Genomic DNA, 27,624 nt, shown 5'->3' on the forward strand with positions numbered 1-27,624 from the left:
TACAAAGAATCCACCAATGAATGCATAAATAAGTGGAACAACAAATCAATGTTTTTCTCTCTCTCACCCCCCCCTCTCTTTCTCACAAATCAATTTAAAAAGACATCATTAACAGCAATAATAAGAAAAGAAAAACATAAAACAGTAATCCAAGAGATCCTACCTAAAATTTTATATTTTACATGTAGACATAGTGGTTAAATATCTTTGTAGGTGAAAGCTACATAAATGTTTCTAGACTAGTTTGAAAATGTACATCTGCCTAAGATTCTGAATAACCTCACAACTCCATTTCGTAGCAATGAAAACCAGGCAGAGGTTGGTAAAAACTGAAAACTGTGTAACTATCCACATGATTCAAGGAGACTTAAGAAAAGGGTTTATCTGCAGGGAGTATTAGAGCGCTAAAGATGAAAAGGGCCAAATATGCCCTTTGAACTGTCCCTCTGTCTTAGCTCTTCAAACTCCAGCCAAGACAGTGGAAAGAGAAAGTGACAATAGCAGAGGTTATGGTGACAGAGACAGAGATCACACACACACACACACACACAATTATCTTAGGAATTACTTGGGCCAGTATCTCCTTTCCATGGATCATTTTTGAGCTTCTTTGATTTCTTACGGTGACATGAGTGCCAGTTCTCCACAAGCAGCCAGTACCATGGAGCATCCTGATTGTGAGGAAGTTCTTAGGGATCGTCAGCCACGGTTATCACACGGTAAAACTGGAACTAGGCAGGTAAAACTGTTCCTTCTCTTACAATGTGGTCTTTCAGATCTTTAAAAACTGCCTCAGTGACTCCCAATTAAGCAGGAAAAGAAGGTTCAGGCAGGGCAAGGCCTGGTCCAAGGTCCCAGAGTTATCTACTGGCAGATCCATGACTGGAAACTAAGTCTTGTGACTCAGGCCCAGGGGTGTTCCCAGAACCTACACACAAACCCTGTGGGTTCTTCAGCTCAAGTCAGAACCCCATCTTCTTACATGGGTTCAGGGCAGGCCCATCTGACCATCTCCAGTTAACTGAGCAGCCACGAAAGGGATCTGAATGTCTGGGCTACAGAGTCAGCGGGAATGTGTGTCCCACTCAGCTTCCCCAGAAGTTACCCACATCTGGAAGAGTGACCTCCAGGAGCCATTTTGGAACAATATGACCCTGACCCTGCCACACCTGATTGGAAGAGAGTCACTGTGATGTGGCCAGGCCTGTGACCCATAAACTTAGAAACTGTGGGGCTGCCATGTGTTTTTTTTGTTGTTTAAATATATGTTTATTGATTTCAGAGAGGAAGGGAGAGGAAGATAGAACATCAATGATGAGCGAGAATCATTGATCAGCTGCCTCCTGCATGCCCCTCACTGGGGATGGAACCCATAACCCTGGGCATGTGTCCTGACTGGGAATTGAACCGTGACCTCCTGGTTCATAGGTCGACGCTCAACCACTGAGCCACACTGGCCAGGCAGGGCAGCCATGTTTGATTGACTGCACGTACCAGAAAAGCAGAGGAAGCTAGGTGAAGAAAGAGATGTGGAGAGGGGAGGGAGAGAAAGAGAAAGAAGGGAAGGGGGGAAGTGGGAAGGAAAGAGAGATGGATGAAGAAGATGAGCAGAGAGATGAAGGATAGAAAGGATCCCAGTGACTTCCTGCTTCCCAGCTTTGATGTTGTCCTTAGGCCCAGTCACAGTTCTGTTTCTGATTCTGTAAGGCACCCCTCCCTCCTTATAACAACCCATCCCTTCTTCCTTGAGCTAGCTAAATCTAGTCTCTATTTCTCAGAACCCCAGGCTTCTAACTAATAGATGTCTCATGTAACATGCAATGATGAGTCTGGTATTGTTTTACTCTTCAAATCTGATTAGCTGCAAGGGCAGAGGATAAATAAGAGAAGGGCAGCCAGGTCTAGAAGGAAAAACATTAACTTATGAAAAACTATTTTTTTTCATTAAGAAATGCCTTTGGTCCCAACATGCCTATTATATACAATGGGATCTGAGGCATTTTATTTTTTGACACAAGGAGATCTGTCCACAAAGGTACCTAACAGAATGGGCCCCCCTTCGGTGGGGCAATGACCAGGGAGGAGATGAAGCTCAAGCAAGGCTGGAGGTCTTGGACAGGTGCCAACAGTCCTTTCCTAATCAGTGAACACAGGATAAGCATCACGAACAATTCCTTGGAGCCATGCAGCACCCAACAGCCATTCCAGACTATGCCATCTTGGCTGACAGTTAATTTGCATATACTCACTGATTAGCCAATAAAAAGGGTAGCGGTCATACGCCAATTACCATGTTTCTCTTTTATTAGTGTAGATGGGATCTGAGGCATTTTATTTTTTGACACAAGGAGATCTGTCCACAAAGGTACCTAACAGAATGGGCCCCCCTTCGGTGGGGCAATGACCAGGGAGGAGATGAAGCTCAAGCAAGGCTGGAGGTCTTGGACAGGTGCCAACAGTCCTTTCCTAATCAGTGAACACAGGATAAGCATCACGAACAATTCCTTGGAGCCATGCAGCACCCAACAGCCATTCCAGACTATCTTTTCTATTAGATTAGGAAGCCCTCGAGGTCAGGGACCATGCCTTTTTCACCACCATATCCCCACCACCTGGCCCAGCATCTGGCACAGAGTAGGTACTTAATGCTTGTTGAATGAATGCATGAATGGGTGGGTGCACAGCGAGCTCTGAGAGATTCCTAAAGGAAATGGATAGATCCCAGGAGTTCAGTTACAAAGGCTCTATGGTGAGGGAGGGACTCATTCATATTCCCAGATGAATGAATGTTTGTTCATTCAGCCGTTCAAGGAATATTATTCAGCACCTACTCTACAGACCAAGACATCAGGTGGCCCCTGCTTGGGGTTGTGCCTGGTCCCACCTAGCAGCTCACCGGGCGGCCACCTCCATTGGCAGTGATAGGAATTGGAAGTGGTATCCATGCCTGGTGTAGTGACAGGGGAGCACTTTAAAAATAATTTGAAATCAAGAAGAGTGAAATAGACCGATTTCTTAGACTGAAAGCAGGATGCTGGGTTATATGTAAGTGTTCCCAGGACAGATGGGAGCTCAGCAGGGACAAGCTTCAGGCAGCAAACAAGTGAGTGAGTTCCAGCCTGCTGCACGAACTGAACTGTCTAGGCAGCTCCCATGGCTTCCCCCAGACAGACTATTTCAGTAATGAAAACCAGATCTACAGAGCCACTGGGAGATGCTGTACAAACTGCAGTTCCGAGGAAAAGGCCATGTCCACTTTCTCCAGTCACTCCATGAATTTCCCCAAAGACGACAACTGAAGGAGACTTGAGATTTCCCAACACCTTGGGCATAATAAGATCTGCCCCAAAGCCAGAATTCAAATGATAAAGGAGCAGCTAGTACCGCCAGCATCTTTGATGAGCCCCTTCCATTGATTGTATGGAGCTGGTGCTGTCTTGAATAAAAAAATATTGGAGCAAGATTGCATCTGCTTTTAAGTTCCCAGGAGACTCTGAGATTGGTTGGCTCTTAATGATTTCACCGCCTTTGCCCAGGGGCCTTGAGCTAAAAGCGGGCAGAAGAGCATTGAGATTGAGCCCTAAACCATCACAATTCACCAACACTTCAGACGGAGGCGACAGCATCCTACCTCTACAGCACCACAGACAGATACACACAAAGAGATTTGTCCTGCTCTGTCCTCCTTTGAAAAAGTCTTTAGATTAGAAGGTTATCATCGAAATTTCAATCACATCAGTTTGTTTATGCCCAGGTGGTGTAAAATAACTTTAAAAATGTAGACTTCAAAGAGGTTTAAATTGGACTAATTTAAAATTTTAATTACACAAGTAATACGTGAACATAATTTTGATATTTAAAATTCTAATAATACAGAAAATACCAAAATTCCTTCTCTCCACCCTCTATAAAATCCCTAGCCCTTTCTTCATGTACTTGCATAAGTATGTGTATGTATATGGATGTTTTTCATGTCAGTACATATAGATCTACTTTACTATTTAGACCGCTTATTGAATTGTTCCATTTTTTATTATTGCAAACAAGGCTAAACAAACTTCCTAATTCATGTTTCTTTGGGCCTATGCTCTAACTTCAAATTTAATGTTTTTAAAAGGTTTATTTTTTCTTTTTGGTGATTGGTGTTCTCACAATGCCAAACAAATGACAGTTTATTCCAACTCGAAGTGGCTGATCTCTATAAATGCAGTGCTATGGAAAATGAAAAAAGGTACATCTCCCCCAGCTTAATGAATACAATACACACACACACGTATATATAATCTGGGAGGCTGACAAATTACTGGGAGGTTGACAGAGTTCCAGGGGAGTGGAGACACAAGATCAGATTGACCAAACCAAATTCTCAATTCCTACCCGGAGAACCTAGAAAAAAGTCCTTGCTCTTCCCAAGCCTCCCTCCACCACAAACAGTTAATGAGACTTTATGGAACTTGGCAAGTGCTTTTGGAATAAATTTGAGTCTTTGAACTTCATGGCTTTTTCTCCTAATTTCTCGTCTGGATTATACAAATGTGAAAGCCTTTTTGAGATTTCCTTTAAGATAAAATTTTAAAAGCATTATGTCTTTAAAAATTTAATTGCAACTGAATAACTTAGAATTAAACTATGTTGCATTTAACATTATAATCCAATATAGATTTACCATTTACTTATATCATCTATAACAGCGGTTCTCAACCTGTGGGTCGCGACCCCTTTAGTGGTCGAACAACCCTTTCACAGGGGTCGCCTGAGACCATCCTGCATATCAGATATTTACATTACGATTCATAACAGTAGCAACATTACAGTTATGAAGTGGCAACGAAAATAATTTTATGGTTGGGTCACAACATGAGGAACTGTATTTAAAGGGCCAGAAGGTTGAGAAACACTGATCTATAATAATAAAAGGGTAATATGCTAATTAGACTGGACATCCTTCTGGATGTCATTCCAGACGTCCTTCCAGACAAAGCCAGGGCCGGAGGGAAGACAGCCTGGGTCCAGGTGCCTGTGGGCAGCCAGAAGGAAGCCAGCCCTGGTCCCCAGTGCCAGAGGGAAGCCGGTGCTGGCAGCCGGGGGAAGGAAGGCCTACTCTTGCACGAATTTCGTGCATTAGGCCTCTAGTTCTTAAATAATTTTCTCCTGGTAAATGCTCTGCAGGAGTTTTCACCATTGGAGGGGAGCAGTGAAATATTTCAGCAGTACTAATGCATCTGTTCACCACTCACTTCTAAAACAGAATGCAATCATTCTGAATTTGGAACTCTGCAAGGAGCTTTCCAACAGACAGATGCCCTTCTAAGTAATTCTTAGTTTCTCTCTCTGGTCACTAAAATGAATCTGTTAAAGTAAGTGGTCATTTCTATGACAACTGGATGATCCAAGTGCATTAGTGGATTTGGATTCCTCTGAAGAGCTGGGAAGGGGAAAATGTGTGCCACAGAGAACATACTAGTACAAGCTCATATTCAAATATACAGTAGGACAAAAGCATACAGTCTATTACAAAGCATATGTTGCCCCGCTGGTATAGTTCAGTGGTTGAGCATTAACCTATGAACCAAGAGGACCCCAGTTCGTTTCCCGGTCAGGGCACATGCCTGGGTTGTGGGCTTGATCCTCAGTAGGGGACAGGCAGGAGGCAGCTGATCAATGTCTCTCTCTCATCGATATTTCTATCTTTCTATCCCTCTCCCTTCCTCTCTCTCTAAAATCAATAAAAACATTTTTAAAAAGCATATGTCTATTGAGGTAAACTATTATCTATTAGTACCTGAGTCTTATTTTGAAAGTAAGATGAAATAAAGTGTCAAACCAAACACATGTTAGCATATTTGAGGTTTCTCTGAAAAGGGCTATACATTTAAGAGGTGAGGTGGTTGATCAGAAGTTTCCATATGTTTTGACCTTTTAATTAAATACAGATACAGAAAACACCATAAAAATCAATGTTTAATTAAATGGGTTCCCGATTAAAAATAAACAGAACTTGCCAATCACTCCCAGAAGCCTCCCCACGTGCCCCATCTCAATTTCAACCCCTCTCCCTTCACTAAAAAATAACCACAACTTCAGTTTCTATATTATTAATCCCCATAGCTTCTGTAGTTATAAGATGCTGTGGTTCAGAGTCTTTTATTTTCACCATTAAAATATTGTGTTGTACATTAAAATTTTGAAAGGATTATATATACATTTCCATTTTACTGCTATTCACATTTAATAAATACATTCACTAGTGTATCTGTTAATATCTTGCATCCTTCCCTCCCCATCCCATCCCCCACACCCCCCAATTTTTTCTAATGTGTGAGGTGGAACACATGCTAAGATATTGCCTCCACTAGGCGGCAGCACTACATTCTCTAATGTTCTCCAATAGCTGGGAAGACAGAGTTTACCGTAGCTAGGGAATCAATGCATTTCTATGAATGAAATTATAGACGAACACATGGGAAAGCCACTGAATGCTTCTTTACCTTGCTACACATCACAGAGAAGATCCCTGTCTTAAATGCAATACCCGAAGGTGCCCAGAAGTCCTGGTGAGTGGCAGGCTCAGCAAGAGTAAACCCGTATTTCAACAACTACTTTTCCACTAACAACCAAAGTCCGTGAAATCGAAGTGGGGGACAGCCGGGGAGAGGGAGGCAAGAACATTTGGAACAGACAAAAGGGCCCTGTTTCCAAGTCTAAATGAAATACAGCTGGTTTACAGCTTTGCTACCTTCCTCACTGTAAGTCAAGTCACAACACAGAAGGAAACTTTCAGTGGTCAGCACCATGATTTTCTGGAATTCTGAGCAGCCCCACGGGCTCTGAAGTGATCAATTATTTGCTTTTTGGATTCCATTTTACAACCCATACACACTGTACAACTCATCAGAGGGACAAATTTCCACTGTAAATTTCCACAATAGCATACATGCATCATCTACTTTTACCCCAATGTTGTTGTTTTTTTGCTTTTGTTCTTCAGATTTAAAAAAACCTCAGTAATAGAACTATGAACTCTTTAATTGTAGAGGTGTAAGGAGAGTTTTCTTAGCTTAAAATTGTTACTTTTGTGATTCACAGCTATTTACAGTTCTCTGGCCTGATAAATCTCCGCTTAACAGGCAGGTACAGATGCCAAGCATGTGTTAAGAGACAGCAGGACCTCATGCGTACTCATGGGGTGTTTCTAGTTCAAAATTGTCCTCAGATCAGACCAAAAGGCCAGCAACTGTGCCCAAGTGTCAACAAAAAGTGTCAGCTGGAATGATTTTACATTTTAAGTGACCACTTTTGTCTAAATTTTAACCTTAGATTTATAAGATTCACTTGATTGATTAAAGGAGTTTTGTGGTACGTGTCATTTTAGTCCTGTCAATTTTTTTAATGCCTGAGATTTATTCCTTAAAATGCAAACTCTTTAATTTGGAAAATTCAATACAGGCGGGGGGGGGGGGAAGGCTGAAAAAAGGGGAGAATAGGAAAGACTACTTCCTATAGTTTTTTTTTTTTAAAGTACTGATACTACCTCCAGGCAAACTGGTAGCCGTCAGTTCAGCTTCAGATTCAGTGGACGGTACAGAATAGTTTCAAAAATATGGCCTTTTAAACCAAACTGTATCAGAATCAGGAAGTGGGTTTGGCAATTTTTTTACTCCTGAATGTTACTTCCAGACCATGACTCCTCTGCCCTCCTGGAAAAGGCCTTGCTTATTCTCCTGTTTTATCTGTCTTCATCTCCATTACCAACTGATCTGGTCACTTCCTCATACTCACTGATGACTTCATTCCTTGGCTCACAGAATCCATATCAAATCCCACCATCACCCTGAGTGACTTCAGTGTTTATGGCATGATTCAGCCAACCGTGATTCCCACAGTCTTTTGACAATATCATCTCAGATAACCTTGATCGCTTCTCTCCTCTACCATCCCTACCCAGGGCTGAAATCTGGCCTCATCAACAAAGATGAAAAGTTCAAGTACAAAGGCCCAGATTCCAACACACCATCTCATCCTTCCCTCTCTCACTGGTTTGTCCTCACCACACCTGCTCTTGATTCTTTTCAAGCCCTCTCACCTTCAACTTTCTTCCCTCCCATCATAGCTATCCTGCCTTCCCCTTCATCTCTTTTCAGGTAAGACCATGTGAATAATCATTTGTAACAACTATCTTCCTATATTCTCACACCTATTCAATCAATTCCAAGATCTGTCAATTGGACCTCACAATCATCATATCCATGCCTTCTCCAGCATCTCCAGAGCTATATTCCTACTTTGGGCTATTGCTAATTATTATTGGGTCAGGGAACTACCTCTGAGTGGCCTTCCTGCCCACCCTCTCTTCCTCTCAACTCAAATTACTTCCTATACTACAGTGGAATACTCTTTCAAAAGTGCATGTCCAATTAGATCTCTCCTTGAGAGCCTTCCATTAGCCATAGTATAAAGTTCAAGACCCTTACCTAGCAAAAACTTGGTTCACCTTTCTATTATCATTTCTTACTATTCCAATCTCATACCCTTACATCAGGTTGGAAAGATATGCTTGTGAGGTAATAGTTTAATGGTTGAAAGATGAGTTCTGGTGGCAGATAGACATGTGTTAAAAATCTAGCCCTGCCATTTACCAGTTTGTGACCATAGATAATTCACCTATTCTGAGAGCACCCCATACTTCTCTTTCAGGACACTCAATGTCTACATCTTATAAATCCTCTTTACTAAGTCCACCTATTCACTGGCTGTCCTTGAATTTCTAGCACACAGTAGGCCACCAATTCTCATTTTGCAGATGAGTAAATGATGAGAATGAATGAATTCTTCCGGTGCCAGGAAACTCGATTCTTCCAAATATGGTATCTTTGCATCTGGTTGTTCTTCAGATGAGGCATCCAGAGCCTTTGAATCCTCCCACAATCATGTTGGACTCATGTAGGTTTTCTAGGCCTGCACTTTGATGTTTTTATATTTGTATTCACTTGAAAACTCCATCATTGATACACATATGTCAAGTGTACACTTAAGTACATATGCATTTACGCTCTTATGTACACATGGGTGAGAAAGTATAGCAATGCAATGGAACCGTGCAGACGTTAGTTGATGGTACAAGTGTGCACTGTGTGTCCACTTTCGTGTGAACTATGCTCAACCACTCTGTCCTAATGTGGAATTGGGAGCTTTCTGATGTTGCCACCAAAGACACTCCGAACTCCTAGTATATCTCAGGGTATGAGAGCCAGGGAGTGAGTGAGTCAGCCTGGTTGCAATTTTACACAAACCCAAAGGGCCAAAGGTGGGGTCAAAGTCAGTTGCAGGGTCAAGTTCAGAATGTGAGAGTGATAAGGTTGGCACAAGAGCAGGTAGGAAACCAGTGAGGAAGATCCTGGGGACCATGACAAACCATCTTGCAGTGACCATGGCTGACTACCATCAGTTGAGTTACACTGCTTTGTAGGCCTGACATCCTACATAATAAAAGGGTAATATGCAAATTGTCCCCTTGACCGGGAGTTTGACCCGGAGTTCGACCAGGGGGTAGGGCCAGCCCACCAACCACCCACAGCCCTTCCCCCCGGGCCGGCCTGGCCCAATTGGGGATGGCTGGCCAGCTGGACCCCACCCATGCACAAATTCATGCACAGGGCCTCTAGTAGGACAGATAAGAAGGGTTTGGCTTTGGTTCTTCCCAGGAGTTTGATGGCCTCTTGGAAAGTCCAGGATGCCCTGGAATAGTGCCCACAGCCATTCTGATTGGTCTCAGACCCTATAGTGCAGACAGAGAACAGCCATCCATGTCTCCAGGTCAGGACCAGCCCTCTCCTTATATCATTTCTCATCCCTACTTCCTTAAAGGGAGGCAGAAAATTGGAAAAATGCTGACCTTACAGTGTGATACCTTAAAAAGCAGCAGCTTCTGCAATATGCCAAGCATTTACTAAGAGAAGAGCAATACAACCAGACACCGTTATGGATTGCTGGCAACTGGGACTGAAATCTGACCATTTACTCTATAGATGTGATTTACACATCTCACCCCACTTCATTAGGGCAAGCTGAGAGATGGGCAATCTTTTAATGCTGTGAAGATCTCTTAGCTCTGAACAAATCAAGCCTCGGCAGCCACACGGTGGTTTTTCTTTCACTTCCTGTGGAAAAACTTCTGGGGAAATCTGGGTCACTGATGGTACTACTGGATTTACAGCAATGACCAATTTCTAACTTGGCTTTATCTGATCCGCTCTGGAAAATGTGTGTAGCCGCTATGGGCAGTCCTGTTAAACTGTGCAGACTTGCAATCATTTTTTAAAAAGCACTCAACCATCAAAGATTTGATTTGGTCTGCTTAGTCTGTGCTGACCTCACTTCATTCTGCGAGGCCAGGGCCTCTGCATCCCAACCGACCGCTGAAGCCTTCCAGCTGCGTCTTGTATGGCATTTTCCCAAGGTCCTTCCTTATCTCCTCTCTCATGCTACCGAGAGAACAGCCATTGCCATTTCCGTATCAAGGATAAGGAGACTCAAACATGGGGAGATCTTGTGACAAGCCCCTGAAGCTGCTGGATTAGAATCAGGACTCACACCACTTCATGACACTAACATGCCACATGTACATGCCCCAGGCAAGAATAAAGTCAGTGAGGCCAAGAGGAAGGCCCATGGTTTCCTTTCACCGCGTCCTGATTTATGTTAAACGTGGACAATAGGGCCTTGGGCCAATAAACATGGATTTTGCCACGGATGAAATGAATGGTGTGTTGGTATTCAGGCCGTCCATCTGCGCTGAGGAAAGAGAGCAGATGTTCCGCGTCAGCCCCTCCTGCTTCCTATGCCCTCTGCCTTCCCCAAATTCTGCAGCTGGGGAATCTGCATCAGCGTCCTAACCCTCAGGCTCAGTCCTACCCAGTGCCTGAGCCAGCACAGACCATGGTGGAAGAGTGCCAAAAACTAAGAGGCTCACCCTGTTCTTCCCTTTTCTCTGGGTGACTTTGGCTGCCTATTGGATTCCGTAAACAGCCCTGGCCCCAGATCCGGACTTGATGGAGATTCCATGCTGTCCCTCCCCTGTGGTTCTGTCTACTACACTGCCTACTACTCTGCTCCCTTCTCAGATTGGCACCTCATTACCCCGCTATCCTCGGCTCTTATCAGTTATCCTTTCCTGGACTGGAGGGTTCCTGGCTCTAGATGGCCAGCTGCCCTCTCCCTACCAGCAGTCCCTGCCCCTCTCATGAGACACTCCCTTGACTGCCAGTTCTTTTCTGTAACCAAGACTGTTGCTCCCTTGGCCAGTGGGTACCAGCTGCATATTCCAATTCAGCCCTTGGGGCTGGGCCAGTTACCTATCCCTACTTCACATGTGGCTTTTACTCAGATCCCTCCTAGCCAATCAACTGCATTGGCATTCATTCATAATGCCTTACATCTAGTTTCTATCTTGACTTATTTTAAGAAAATACAATATAAACAGCTATGGCAGCAAATAATTATTACTACTATATAGGATGTTTCATATGTTGACTACAGCCTTTTAAAACATGGTAAATATGCATGCATTAGCTACTATATAGGATGTTTCATATGTAAAAGTTGAATACAGCCTTTTAAAACATGGTAAATATGCATGCATTAGAAATAGGATTTAATTTACATAAAAATCCAGTTTATGAAAACATAATACTCTTTTTACACTGTTTTGATCCTCTCACCCTTTCACTGACCAATACCCACCTCATGCCCTCACTTCCCCCTTGGCCAGATTTTAGATGCCACGATCAATAACTATAATCATGCTCTTCCAAAAGCCCAGATCAGATGAAATCCAACCTTTTGCCTGCTTGTACCTGCACATATTCCACTGAAAATGCTGGAGAAAAACACAGGACCATATTGTCTGTTTTTGCTTTCAGGACCTCAAATGCTGGGGGGTGGGGGGGCCTTAGAGGGATCCATAAATCTGACTGTATTTCCCCAGACTAATTACTCATGAACTGTCCTCAGACTTCCAACACTTCTTCCCCCTTCCTCATTGCCAGCAGATGATCTTGCTTCTCATTTCACTGAGAAAATGGAAGCAGTCAGAAGGGGTCATCCACTCGCCACCATCACAAGCCTCCAACCTGCCCATGGGTCCCAGAGGCTCTGCCCTCACTCTTATATGACAATCCATTTGTGCTCTTAACCACATCCTCACTCCCCATCACAAGGATGTCCTTCTAGCAATTGTCTCCTCTCCCTCCTGCCTCAACTTTTCTCAGTCTGCAGAAGGCGGGCTTCTTGGTCCCTCTGGGCAAGCTCCCTGGCTGGGGTGTGGCAGCCTCCCCAAGAAAGGCGGAGCATCAGGAGCTCCTTTTGCCCTCAGAGACTAGTCCCTTAGCCCAAGAGCCTCCAGAGCTGGCCCAATTGCTTCTCCCATGAAACTAAAAAATCCCTTAAGCTACTATTTCTCAGGTTTTCTAAGACTCATAGCCTAATGTACTCCTAACTAACGATTCTATAACCAAATAATATGATATCTAAGAAGAGTTTGTAACAGTATAAGGCAATGTTCATGAAAAGGTTAAATGAAAATGCTCAAAGTAAAATATATATGGAGGAACTATAATTAAAACTATAAAATCTATGCAAAGAACCACCCCCCAGATTTGTTTGGTGTTGAGATTATAAGCATTTTTTTTTCTTTTAAAATGTTAAGATATTTATTGACTATCAGGCCCCATGCTAAGCACTTTTAGCTTATTTCATTCTTTTTAGTTTTTAAAAAATAAATATTTAACTTAAAAAAAGTTTTTAAATCCTCACCTGAGGATACTTTTTCCATTGTTTTTCAGAGCAACTGAAGGAGAGGGAGGGAAAGGGAGACATATCAACTGGTTGCCTCCCCCACGCTCCCCAACCAGAGGCAGGGAGTGAACCCGCAACCCAGGTATGTGCCCTTGACCAGGAATCGAACCCTTGACCCTCCAGTGTGTGGGCCAATGCTCTAACCATTGAGACACATCAGTCAGGATCTTTTTACTTTTTTGTAAATTTCACATTTTGTTTAGAATAAAAAAATAAGGAAATTAAAAATTCTTTGTCTTGAAAAATCGAAAGAAAAAAAACAATCAACCAATTATGATTTGGGTAAAATCCTCAGAAATAAACTTTGCCAGTCCTCTTTGCTCTACCAACATTACCATTCTGATTTGTCAGCTAACCAGGAAAATGTACTGGAAGTAATAATGGAAGATTGGCGGGAAACTGACAAATTAACCTCATCTACAAAATAGTTAAATGCTGACTGCTTGATTTCATTACTACTACCTAAATAATAACTGTTGAAAAATGAGGGGAAACAACCAAGTTCTGTGATTTCACCATTAGAATGGTAGGCTCCTGTTGGGCCTATAAATATTATTTTGGAGGAAGAAGCTACTTGAAATGCAGAGCCATTCAAATCCAACCTGTTAGTATGGCGTGGAGTTAATTAACTGAACTCCAATTGTGTGTTAACTGAATTTTCAAATATAATCAAAATATGCAGATGACACTATTTCTGACCCACTGTGATGCCATGCTGACTCTCTGATTTCCTTGATTCCATGCTTCGTTTCATGAAAGAAACTGCAGGAGGTTGTAACGCATTTTCTCCAGTGCTGTGGTGACACAGACATAACAACACCCAGGCAGGTGAAGATTTCTGCTTAACTCAGGGTAAAGCAGGAAACTTGGCTCCATCCTTCAGCCCCCCAGGGAAACAATCCAAGCGGTTTTGGCAATAGCAATGGCCACAACTCAGCCATCCAATCCAGCTGTCAGAGCCGGGCTGCGAGTTGTCTTTCTCTGTAGCTGCCTGGGAGAAGGTGGGGCTCCAAGGGTGGCCAGAAAGGCTGTTATGTGACTGTCTTTGATTTTCTTTGGATTCCCAGGGCTTGGTCTGGGACACAGCCATGGGGCGTCAAGCACCAACGAGTATATTTATGGCCACCGCCTTCGTTTAGAGATCCGTTAACCTCATTTACTTCTTTAACTCCCAAGGAGCACATATCCATCAAATGCATATGCTAAGAATTCTCCATTTCCTCTTCCCACTGAGTTTGCTATGGGAGGGAGAATCGGGGTGAGGAATGGGATGCTAAGAATTCCAAGCCGCTGTCTCCATTTCCTCTTCCCACCGAGTTTGCTATGGGAGGGAGAATCGGGGTGAGGAATGGGGGATCAGACCTGGGGGGCCTGCTCCTACATGTTGGTGCCAGGCTGCATTTATGCCTTCTACATCCTTCCCATGCGGGGCATAGACACACCTCAGCTCCTGCATCAGGTTGAGCTGAGGAGACAACGACATAGGATGTGTCTAGTTGCAGAGCTCCGTGAAGCCATCCAGCTCTTTAAATCCCTGCTTGGCAAACCACCAGCATTTTAGGAGATGAGCTAAAATCATCTCCAAGGTAGTCCTGTTTCTGGCTTAGATCCCAATGATTCTGAAGGCTCTAGAACGTGCATAACACACATCCCCAGAAATGAGGCTCAACACGATGAAATCAGTGAGGAGGGGGCTACTGTTCACCAGAGGGTACCTAGTCTGGGCAACAGCATTTTGATTCCAGCTATATCCTGAGCTCTGGCCTCAGTTCTGATAACCAGATTTCAGAGAAGAGCCCTTGACCCTAAGTCCCTGGCCTATGGCTGAGGCCCTGCACCTGGCTGACAGGTGGTTGTTGACTTAAGCTTGCTTTTTACTTCTTTTAAGTAAAGCAAAAAGGTTTTACTTTTATTAAAGGTTTCCTGTGTTGGCAATCCATATGTGCTAACTTCCATCCATTTCCACTGTCCGATCCCGTTTTGGCTCAATTATCTGGAATCTTGAAGAAATCACGGTAGCCTCCACATTTCTAAGTCATACATCTGCATCACTATTTCTTTTCTTTCTTTTTTTTTCCTTATTTTAGTTTATTTTTTTGTGAAATGTTAGTAATTTTTTTTACTATTTCTTGATGCTCAGTTTCCTCCTAGGCAGATGGTTTATCTGATCCTGTTGCACGGCTGCACTCTCAGTTCTCCCTTCACCACCATCCTGGAGATTCCCTCCCCGTCTCTCGTCTGAGGTTGCTTTTAAGGAGCCGCTTTCTCCCTTTTGGACCTCCAGCCCCAGTTGGTGCTGTACTCTAAGGACACCAGGCCTGCCTGCTGAGCTGACTTCCTCTGAGGAAGAGGAGCATGTTCCCTAGAGTCTGCCCCACTCCCTTGCTTTCTTGGCCTGCCCACCCTTACCCCCCACCCCACTTCACAATCCTGTTGTTATTAATCAGACTGGGCGACTTGAAAACTGACTGTTATACACGGCCTGAGTTCTTAAGGTTCATTCTCCATCTCTGACTCATCATCATCACAGGCATCAACACATAAGCCAATTGTCCATACCAAGGCTTTGGGTCCTAAAATGTCATTCTTCCCTCCAAGGCAGTTAGGATTCCCTATTGAAGAATACAGGGTCTCTACTATCTGCGAAAGGAAACTGCATTGAATGCTCTATTTCTTACAAGTGTCTAGGAAATAAAGGGTTATAAATAGGCCTGCAGAAATCAACAAAAACAAAAATTCTCCAAACTTAAAGAATCCATTTTGAGTAAATACAAAGATAAAACTAAGGTGACAGATGAGCTTTATCTCAAGTACTAATGCTAGTCAGTTGACCATAGTAGCCACCTAGAGTGTTGTGTTAAGAAGAATCCTGAGGCCAAATCTGAGTTGAGCAGGGAATAATTCCAAGATGAATCAGTAATACACAGAACCAAAGAGTGGCAGCACATGGACCATCTGTCTGCCAAACCCAGGGTGATCATTTGCATGGGCTTCGGAGCTAAATCTGAGTTCAAATCTGGCCTCAGCTACCTGGTCCTAGGCTAGTGTTTAACCTCCTTAAGTTAACATTTCCTCACCTATTAAAACAGTAATAATACCATACTGCTAACAGAGTATCGATGTTCCTATTAAATTTTTGCAAAGCACTTCCCATAACGTGTAGTACATATTAAATGCCCGTTAAACAGGAATGCTTACGATATTACTGTTTAGCTCTAAAGTCAGTTCTCAAATGTAAATGCCCCGACATATGCTCATCTGACTCAAAGGTTTGTTTATGTTGATTCCCACCCTCTTTTCAAACCAATAAACCTCAGGCTGGTGTGTAGGAGGCCATGAGTAACATTCAGTTGGTGATAAGTACAGCATTTCTGCTCAGCAATCTCTTCACCAACAGCACATTCTGCATAGGTAAGCAATGGGGATTCTGAGTGGTTCCAGACTGAGTTCTCAGCCTTCTCTAAAAATAAGCTCACAGACTGAGTCACCCCTTTATTCCCAGGCTCCTCTGAAAGTTGAACAGGATGTCACAATGTCCAGAAATAGCCTTCACATTCCAACCCCAAATTGGCTTCCATCGGCTCTAAGGCTTTCAGCTGAAGTTGATTAAGATGCTACTTCTAGGGTTCAGTATAAAGAGAGTGATCTTAGCAAACTAAAGCTGACCCCTGCACAGCAGGACCAGAGAAGCCACCTCAGAAGCCCCAAGGACTCTACCAGCACCGGCAATGACGGAACCCTGGGTGGGCGCTCAGGGACCTGGAGTGGCTCCCTTCCTCATCTCAGCACCAGAGCAGTCTCTCGTTAACCAAGGGTCTTCAGTGGCTCCTGCCACCCACAGGACCAAGTCCTGGCACACCTGGACTTCTATGAGCCAGCACCCGCTACCCTTCTAGCCTCATTCCCCAGCATGCTTCAGCAACGCCCAACTCCTTGTGGTTTCCTGACACTGCTCTGCTCCTTCCCAGCCTGGTGCCTTTGCCCATGCTGCTCCTTCGGCCTAAAACTTGAAACAAAGAATACTCTCACCCTGACCATGCTCCTCAGTCTCAGGCTACTTTTGGTCCCCTCAGGGGAGGACGGGAGGGCCTGGGAGTGGGCCCTGGAGCAGAGCAAGGGGATCAGCATGAACCACATTGTAGGGACCCAGAGGAGAAATGGAAGCTGACAGAGCAGGTAACACAGAGCACCAGCGTAGAGACACAGATGATATAGCCCTGCATGAGCACCAACGAATTGCTGAGCTGAGCAAAGTTTTCTCCTCAATAAAATATAGAAAATAATACTTGTTCTGCTTGTTAATGCCCCAAGAAGATAATGGAAGTGAGAGAATTCTGTTAACTCTGAATAGCCATGAACCCACCAAGAATGTTTTGTTCGTTATTGATGGAGAGTAGAGGGACAACACAGTCAGCCCTGGTGGTGGCTCAGTGGACATTCTGAGCTCCTGTGACGTAGTTTACAGCTTTTCCTCTCTTTTTAACTGGCTTTCAGCGGGAGGGAATGTTTACACTTTCTTCATCACACCTTCATGTGAAATGCTGTTCTGGGCCTTTCCACATAAAAGGCTTTGACTGGAGACAGAGGGTTATGGGACGCTGAGGGTCATGGGTGCTAAAAGGAAGTCATGAGTGTGAAAATAGGGCAAAGGTCTGAGGCATTTGGGAAATGGCACCCACTACTTATGGGTCCCCAGGTCATTTCCCTTGGACACAATTTCTACTGCAACAGCCAGAAGCAGAGTAGGGTGCAAATGGCCGTGGCCATGAGATGCAGGTACCAGCTGACAACATGCAGACATCCTGTTATGGTCTGAATGTGTCCCTCCAAAAAAAGATATATTGAAGTAATAACTGCTAGGACCTTAGAACATTACATTATTTGGAGATAGGGTCTTTAGAGAGGTAATGAAGTCAAAATTATGTCCTTAGGGTTCCCTAATCCAATATGACTGCTGTACTTATAAACAGAGAGAATTTGGACACAGAGATATACACACAGAGAAGATGGTGTAAAGAGACCCACGCAGAAGATGTCCATCAACAAGTCAAGGAGTGAGGTCTGGGGCAGATCCTTCCTCACAGCCCTCAGAAGGAACCGATTCTACTGACCCCTGCTCTCACACTTCTAGCCTCCTGAACTGTGAGACAATACATTTCTGTTGTTCTAGCCACCCATTTGTGGCATTCTGTATGGCAGCCCTAGGAAATGAGTAAAGCTTTTAAATAATCCAAGGGGGAAAGAACTGGGGGAACCACAATAGTCAAATGGAGTAGAACCCTGAAGTGTTCATTCGGTGCAAACCACAGGTACAAAGTCCACTGCACATTTTGGAATCTGGTAACTTTCGTTTCAGAGGGAACTAAATTAGAGATGGCGCATTTTTGTTTGTTGTTTTTATTATGAAATCCACATGTAGCAATAATTAACCCCAAGGCTCCTGGCTCACGTGCATGCCCCCTTCCCTGGTGGTCCAGAGTAAGGTATGCAATGGGGATGGGGACTATGGACACTACTACCTGTCAGTCAGAGTTGACACACGGATGAAAACCATTTGCCATTAAGCTTGAAGCTTTACCCTTTTTGAGAAACTTGCATTTTCATGGGAAATTCTGGAAAATAAAAAAAGCTTCAAGCCTAAATGAATGAATCCGCACTGTATTCATCATTTAGCCTAAATGAACGAATCCCCACGGACTCCCTAAGGAATCCATAAAGATGAAAGTAAATACTTAATGCAACGAATCATTAATGCTGAAGTATGGAAAATACAGCTGGTCACCCCCTAATGTTTTACTACATCAGTAGTTCTCTAAGGGTTTGCTTTGTCCCCCCGGGAACATTTAGCAATGTCTAGGGACGTTTTTGCTTGTCATGAGGTGGCACAGATGCTACTGGCATCTACTAGGTCAGGGGTGGGCAAACTTTTTGACTCGAGGGCCACAATGGGTTCTTAAACTGGACCGGAGGGCCGGAACAAAAGCATGGATGGAGTGTTTGTGTGAACTAATATAAATTCAAAGTAAACATCATTACATAAAAGGGTACGGTCTTTTTTTTTTTTTTAGTTTTATTCATTTCAAACGGGCCTGATCCGGCCCGCGGGCCGTAGTTTGCCCACGGCTGTATTAGATAGAGACCCAGGATACTGCTAACCATCTCACAATGCAGAGGACAGCCTCCCATGGCAAAGAAGGATCTGGTCTAAACTGTCAATAGTGCCACAGTTGAGAAACCCTGCATGACAGGGTTGGCTTCCTGTTCTCCAAGCAGCTTCTCAGAAGTAGCCCAGATAGAGAATGTCATGGTCAAGTGTACAGAAGACCAGAAGGGAAAAGCCATCCATCTGCAGAGTGAGCAGCCATGAGTGTCCACGCCACTACTCAGTCCAGCGTGTTCCTGTGGCCAGCCCAAGTACTGCATTCATCATTTTTTTAACCTGATTTCACAATTATGGCTCTGCTATCTTCCAGAACCTTGGGCAAGTTGAAAATATTTACTAAAGCACCAAAGTCCCTTTGTAAATTTCCAGGAAGACGAGAATCAAAATCGCAGCTGGCCCTTTTGAACAAGAAAGGGAATGGGGGCAGAAAGGAAACACGGGATGACTCAGAGGCCAGAGTGGACTCTGCCACCGTAGGCCACCAGCAGCTTGTTCCTGAGGTCATGCCATGTGCAAATGCAGGCATTGGCCCTACGGGCTCCATGAGGTTACTGACCCCTAGTGAAGGGCTAACCCGTGACGAATGTGGAGATGGCTGGTCAGTTACTCTTTCCTGGCTTCCTGCTCAGACTCAGGGAATATTGTGGGCGTGTTCTTTGACTCCCATTCTGACACTTGGCCCTTAAAGTCCCCAGGGGAGCAGAATGAGAGTTTTAGCAATTTCTGGGGAGAAAGAAAAATGATCTCGAGAATCAGCGATGCTTTTCCTCTACCCTCTCAGGCTCTAGCAATAGAAAAAAATGCTTTTAAATGTCATGACATGTTTAGATGGGCCAAACCATTACCTCTAAGAGATCAGAGTTTCTGGCTTTCGAAAGAAAACAACCTTCAGTTGGCTTAGAGAGGAAGGATAGTCTACAAGAAAACCCTACAGTAGCAAAACTCCCACGCGAGCTCTTTAGTGAATGCAAGTTTCTCACAGTGGCAGCCCTAAAAACAGTGAAAAGGTTGTCAGACATGTCTTCTTGTTTTGACTGCCAGCAAGGAGACAACGGTTATTTCTTTAGCTAAAAGATTCCTAGAGCCTCATAGAAGATGTGCTATCCAGAGCAAAGGTTGGCGAAGTTTTTCTATAAAGGGTCAGATGGTGAATATCTTAGGCTTTGCAGGCCATAGGGTCTCTGTTGGGACTACCCAGCTCTGCCCAGCATGAAGTCAGCCGACCACAATACATAAATGACGGGGAATGGCTGTGTTCCAATAAAACTTTATCTGTGGACACTGAAATCGGAATTTCATATAATTTCCACATGTCATAACATATTCTTAAATTTTTTTTCCCAACCACTAAGAAATGTATCAACCATGCATTGCTCACGGGCAATTGTTTTCTGGCCCTTGGACTAGACAGCAAATTGGAATTTCCACTCATTGTTAATTCTGAAACTGCCATATAATATTGATTTCCCTTCTTGTCTCCTAGTAGTTCTGAGAGCACACCAGTAAAATTGATCAATGAAAGAACAAACAAACAAGACAAATAAATCAACCATCACAGCACTCACTACCAAAACACCCAGGCTGGGAATGAGCTGGCTGTAACTACTGCGTGCTTCATTTGCAACACACCACAAGGCCCCATCTTGCTCAATGTAGTATAAGATATATGGCTTGCTGAAGGCTAGCATTCCAGTGGTATATATAAACTCAACCCAGTGTGAACAAACTTCTTGTTTAGTCTTTGCAATTTTACATTATCTCAAGGTTGGGCCAAGGGTAGGGGGCGGACAGTGGCTGGGAAACGCACCAATTTCTGAAATCCAGTTGCATTCCTCCCTCAAGCACACATTAGGCCATTTCTTATTCTCCAGAAAGGATATGTCGAATGGTCACGACACATTGCTTGAAAACACATTAATGTATAGAGGAGGCACTCTTAAAAAAATGTTTTTATTGATTTTTGAGCGAGAGGAAGAAAGAGGGAGAGAAACACCAAATGACTGCCTACTGCATGCCCCCTACTGGGGATCAAGCCAGCACCCGGAGCATGTGCCCTGATTAAGAATTGAACCAGCGACCTCTCAGTGCATGGGACAATGTTCAACCAACTGAACCACACCAGCCAGGGCTGAGGAGGCAGGGCTTAACCTTCCAATACATATCCTACCTCCCTACAAACACGTTATAATTTAAAACTGAGTATTTTCACAGTCACCATGGAGGAGTGAAGCACAGACCTGGAGAAAGTGGGTTCTGAACACAGCTGTGAATGCAGAGTGTATGTGAAGGGGATGAGGTTGCCAGATAAAATACGGGACACCATTTAAACCAACAAGTAATTTTTTAATATAAAAGTCTGTCCCATGTAGTAACTGGCATCCTGCTATTTTTAGTTGCTAAATGTGATGCCCCTGGTAGAGGACAGTGAAAAAAGGAGCCAGGCTAGAGCAGAAGGTAGTTGGTGGGGAAAAGCACACATTCGTTATAGGTATGGGAGGGGTATTTATTATGAAACAGTCATCCACCAAAGACTGGGAACCCCAGTTTCTTGTTCTGGTTTACCCTCCCACTCCTAACTGTCCTCAGAATCCTTCAAGTCGGGGTGCCAAGTTGGGCCAAGCAGAAGTACTTACATTGCAGTGTTTGACACGATTTAAAACACAGTGAGTACTTCCTGGGGGGAGTTCTGAGGGCTGTTCCGTATCATGACTTCTGGTGGTTATACAACTCCACACATGTTAAAATTCACAGATGTGGCCCTAGCCAGTTTGGTTCAGTGGGTAGAGAATCGGCCCATACACTAAAGGGTATTAACAACAACAACAAAGCTAGCATCCCAGGTTCTTTTGAAAAAGGAGAAGGTCCTGGGCTTGTATTCCCTCCAAGGACCATCAGCTGGAGGTGAGCACTGCCTGTCCCCGGAGGAGCACATCCTCTCCTGGGCACCACAGTCCCCAAAACTCAGAGGTTAAATCAACCTGGCACCTGTGCATATCTGGTTTCAAACGCCTGGTGTAGGCGGTTCAGCAGGGTGTCTGGCACAAGGAAGCTCTTAGGAACTGTGAGGCCCTTCCTCTCTCCCCTGACAAGAAGCTACAGGACAAAATTCCCATCTTTTGCTCGCTTTCTGAGCTCCCGTGTGCCCCGTCTCCCTATGAGTGATGTCCTGCTCCTGTCCCTCCACTGCTAAGCCACTCTGCTTCCAGCTTTTCTCTGTGGACCCAGGCTTGGAGCAGACGGAAGGCTGGACTCATCCACAGGCAGACACAGTGACAAGTTGAGATGGAGAGATGATGGGCTCACGATGGTGGGCTACTCACTATTCTGCAGTGGGATTTTACTTGTTTGTAGGAGTAGCAGTATTTCCTCTCGGGTCCACCCATATTACCTGTGAACTTTAAGAGCTTTGTATTTCCTAGTTGATCATGTCTTCTAGCTTTAATGAGATATGGTTGACCAAAAAAATTGTATATATTTAAGGTGTACATGATCTCTTGATATACATATATTATGAAATGATGACTATAATCAAGCTAATTAATGCATCCATCTCCCCAGTTACCATTTCCTTGTGTGTCATGAGAACACTTGAGATCTACTCTCTCAACAAATTTCAAGTGTATAACATTTTTTTTTACTATAGTCATCATGCTGCACATTAGGTCTCCAGAATTTATTCATTTATAACTTAAAGTTGTGCCCTTTGATCAATATCTCTTCTTTTCCCCACCCCCTAGCCTCTGGTAACCACCAATCTACTCTTAGTTACTACTGTAAGTTTGACTTTGACTTTTTTTAAGATTACAATGTAAGTAAGATCATATGGTATTTGTCTTTCTGTGTCTGGCATATTTCACTTAGCATAATGTCTGCAAGGTAGATTCACATGGTCACAAATGGCATAATTTTCTTATTTTTTAGGGCTAAGTAATATTCCATTGTAGATATATACCACGTTTTCTTTACCCATTCATCTGTCAATAGACACAGGTTTTTCCATATCTTGGCTACTATGAATAATGCTGCAATGAACATATGAGTGTAGATATCTCTCTGAGAGAGTGATTTTATTTCCTTGGTATATATACCTAGAAGTAGGATTGCTGGATCAAATGCTAGTTCTATTTTAACATCTTAAGGAACCTCCATATGGTTTTCCACTTTTTAGATCTTACATGCCTCGCAGTTCTACTGGGGCAAAGAAATTTTCAAACCACTTCCTATCCCATTACAGGCAGCAAGTATTACCAAATCTGATTGACAAGTCAGGCCACTGAAACTCAGATAAAGGGTTAATATTAAAAAAAACTAAGGGACTCATACAATTTCACACCAAAAACAAACAATCTGATTAACAAATGGGCAGAGGACCTGAACAGACATTTCTCCAAAGAGGATATACAGATGGCCAATAGACAAATGAAAAGATGTTTAATGTCACTAATCATCAGAGAAATGCAAATTAAAACCACAATGAGATATCACCTCACACCTTTTAGAATGGCTATCATCAATAAATCAACAAAAAATAGGTGTCGGAGAGGCTGTGGAGAAATGGGAACCCTCGTGCAGGGTTGGTAGGAATGCAGATTGGTGCAGTCACTGTGGAAAGCAGTGTGGAGTTACCTAAAATAATTAGAAATGGAGCTGCCTTGTGACCCAGTGATTCCAATTCTGGGTACTTATCTGAAGAAATTCAAAACACTAATTAAAAATGTATATGTCCCCCTATGTTCATTGCAGCATTATTTACAACAGCCAAGATGTGGAAGCAACCTAAGTGTCCATGGATAGACAAATGGATAAGAAGATGTAGTGCATAAATAGAATGGAATATTACTCAGCCTTAAAAAAATAAAATCTTACTATTTGTGACAACATAGATGGACCTACAGGGTCCATCTAAGAGAAATAAGTCAGACAGATAATAATGACAGATACCATATGATTTCACTTATACATGGAATCTTAAAGAACAAAGTAAAACAGAAACAAACCCACAGATACAGAAAACAAACTGGCGGTCACTAGATGAGAGGGGGCTCAGGAGCTGGGTGAAAAACATGAAAGGGATTAAGAAGCAGAAATTGCCAGTTATTAAAATAGTCGCAGGAATATAGAGTATAGCATAGGGAATATAGTCAAAACACTGTAGTAACTATATATATGGTGCCAGGTGGGTACTAGACGTATTGAGGTGGTCACTTCGGAAGATATATAAATACCTAATCACTATGTTTTACAACTGAATCTAATAAATGTCCATTGTAATTGAAAAAGAAAAGAATAAGGAAAGCAAGAAAGAGCCAGAGCCTTTCTTAGTATTTTCCACTGTCTTGGGAGAGGGGAGAGAGAAAAACTAAAGACTAAAAGGCTAACAACAAAACTGTATAAAAATCTTCATATTCCTTTAAGTATTAGATTTTAAGATTTTTAAAAGATTTAACTTCAAGGGATTTTAGCGACATGCAAAGAATAGCAATAAAATAAATTTAAACTTTAAAAAGACTCACCAGGAGCCTGGGGGAAGCCACTGGATTGATTCCATGCCTCTCAGCCAAGAGCCACCACCTGTCCTAGACCCCAGCCTATCTATCATGTCACATGTGGGACAGGCACACTGTCCCAGCTGCCCAAATCCTGAAGCCCCGGGTGGTATCCAGTTGCCTCAAAGTTGTTGGCATTATCACTCAAACTCCAGGGAAGAAGATCCCCTGCCGACCACCAAAGGGGTTAAATCTTCAAGCATGTTTTTTGCTTAAGAAGAACATTTTTTTATAACCCTCAACGTTTTAAGTTTCAGCCCTGAATTTAAAAATAAAGTGAATACTCAGATGACTGGTTATAATTTAGAAGAAAGGGTGGGGGAGGGGAATCCCACCCACCTAGAATAGTAAGTAAACCAGTATAATTCAGCAAAAAAAGTGAGGGCAGGTTTTACACATGCCTTGCAGACATTTGGTAGCGCACAGACTCTTAAGAGCCCAAAAGACCGTGGGGTAGTAACATAGGCCGCCCGACGGGAAATGATGGGCAGGGAGAGCTGTTCTGACATCTGGCCCACCGCCCTTTCATCTTGGGGGAGCATGTGGCTTTCTTTCCCCTTCCATCTTAGGCAAGGGAAAGGTACCAGGCTGCCCTTCCTGTCTTCTAGCTAAGTCCGCATGATGCTACAGAAGCACTGATACTAGAGTCAAAGACTTACCCCAAAGTATTTTTAACATATGCTCAAGCATTATGGAAATAGGCTGGTCTCTGTCTCTGTGTGTGTATGTGTTTCATAATCTCCTTTTGAAGATTTTCATTCAACATGAGACTAATGAAAAAGACTGACATAATAATGAACCAAGGGCACATGTCGCTCCAGCATGCACCACCCCACACAAACCTCTGCTTCTGCTGGCATTTCCTGTCAGAAATAGGTCTCAGCTGTGCGGGACTCGCCCAACCCCACAGCCCTCATATGTGCACTTTCCTCTGTGAAGTTCACCCCACGGCCATTGCCCACCGTCCATCCATGCTCTCTTCGGCCTCATCTGTACGGTGTGGCCTCTGTGTTTTGTGTTTTAAGACAGAGAAGAGTCTGGGTGAGGATGAATCCTTCTGAATATGAAGGTTTGGCTCAAACAGTGGCTGCTACAAAAAAAAGGGGGGGGGGTAGTGAGGGAAGCCTGTATGACATCTCGGCAAGAATAAACTCCTCTTTGATAAGCCAACGACAAGCCATGGTTGTGTGCACCCAGACTGTCTTAGGAGAATCACTGACCATCATTAAGTAAACAAACCTCAGTTACTGCCCCTCCCGGCATCTTTTTTTTTTGACTGAGAAAATTACTTTATTTGGTTGGGGTGGGGGCGGGTAGCCAGCTCAGAACTTCTTCTTAGTGCTGGCGGCCTTGGTGACCTTGAGCACGTTGAAGCGCACAGTCTTGCTCAGGGGGCGGCACTCACCCACGGTGACGATGTCGCCGATCTGCACATCTCTGAAGCAGGGGGACAGGTGCACTGACATGTTCTTGTGGCGCTTCTCGAAGCGGTTGTACTTCCGGATGTAGTGGAGGTAGTCTCGGCGGATGACAATGGTCCTCTGCATCTTCATCTTGGTCACCACGCCGGACAAGATGCGCCCTTGGATGGAGACATTACCGGTAAAGGGGCATTTCTTGTCAATGTAGGTGCCCTCAATGGCCTCCTTGGGCGTCTTGAACCCCAGGCCGATGTTCTTGTAGTATCGAGGGAGCTTCTCTTTGCCGGTCTCTCCCGGCAGGACCCTCTTCTTGTTTTGGAAGATGGTGGGCTGCTTCTGGTAGGCTCGCTCCGTCTGAATGTCCGCCATCTTCCCGGCCGCTTGAAAAAAAGAAAACCCCTCCCGGCATCTTGCTAGAGTTGCCCACAGGCAAAGCAGCTGCATTGAGATGCAGCGTCTGCAGGCTGGAGTGGTTGCCACAAGGCTTGATTGGCTGATCTGCTAGGGGACCTCTCCATCTATGGCATCGTAATAGGTATGGTACATCTCTCTCAAAAGGCTTCCCACTGCACTGCTGGGTGTCTGCTCTACTGCATGACTTCCTATCTCACCAAGGCAACCCCTAGGACCTCCCCAAGTGAGTTTTGCTGCCCATCGTTTTGATCAGCCAGTCCCAAGCAGACCCTTCCAACAGGTATCTTTAAGTGACCAGTAGTCAGAAAAGATTCACTTTATTTAAATAAATTAAAGCAAGTCCCAAGACAAAGACCTCCTCTTGATGTGAAAGGAACACAATTCCATCTCTCTCAAAGTGAGCTATGTTTAAGCTCTCACTAATTAAGACCGAATGTGGTCTTTTATTCCATGTCACTTCTTCAAAATATACACACGTCACAAACCCTTGAGCATGTCACGACAGGCATGTGGCCCGTATCACGACTCAGGCCATGTGTCTTCTACCTCTTCATCAGGGATCTCAAAGTGTATGTCCCAGAGCAGCAGCTAGAGCTGGGAGCAGCACCCCTGGGCACTTGTTAGAAATGCAAATTCTCAGGCCTCACCCCAGACCTACTGACCCCAAAAACACTCTGGGAGTGAGGTCCAGCAATCTGTGTTTTACAGAGCCCTCCAGATGATCCTAATGCCCTGAAGTTTGAGAATCTGTGTTCCTCCATTTCTGGCAAAAAGTCTATGCCCAAGTTGCTCCTAGTATTAGAAGTTCTGAGCCAACTGGATGTCCCTATATTGTCTATTACTTGAGACTAATACATTGAAATCATCTCACACACCCTGGGTGATATGTGATAGGCTCAGATTTGCATACCTTGTTCTTTTTTTAAATATATTTTATTGATTTTTTTTTACAGAGAGGAAGGGAGAGGGATAGAGAGTTAGAAACATCGATGGGAGAGAAACATCGATTGGCTGCCTCCTGCACACGCCCTACTGGGGATGTTCCTGCAACCAAGGTACATGCCCTCGACAGGAATCGAACCCGGGACCCCTCAGTCCACAGGCCAACGCTCTATCCACTGAGCCAAACCGGTTTGCATACCTTGTTCTTAAAGATATTTCTGTAATAACAGGACTTTCTCACTTCAAGGTACTAATTGTCTTTTAAATTTTTCTGTTAATTTTGAGA

The 27,624-nt window shown here is 43.8% G+C and overlaps 2 protein-coding genes across 4 annotated transcripts in view; both read right to left on the reverse strand.

Moving 5' to 3' along the window:
* The window catches only part of LOC102261631 (paralemmin-2), a 382,189-nt gene that overhangs the window by 256,708 nt on the left and 97,857 nt on the right, over positions 1-27,624 (reverse strand). The gene's annotated exons all lie outside the window — the stretch shown is intronic.
* On the reverse strand, positions 25,826-26,389 carry LOC102261337 (40S ribosomal protein S11). Its single transcript, XM_005859768.2, has one exon. The coding sequence runs from the start codon at positions 26,349-26,351 to the stop codon at positions 25,884-25,886; it is 468 nt and encodes a 155-aa protein (XP_005859830.2). The 5' UTR covers positions 26,352-26,389; the 3' UTR covers positions 25,826-25,883.

Source organism: Myotis brandtii, unplaced genomic scaffold (genome assembly GCF_000412655.1).
Source record: "Myotis brandtii unplaced genomic scaffold, ASM41265v1 scaffold13, whole genome shotgun sequence".
NCBI classification, from domain to species: domain Eukaryota; kingdom Metazoa; phylum Chordata; class Mammalia; order Chiroptera; family Vespertilionidae; genus Myotis; species Myotis brandtii.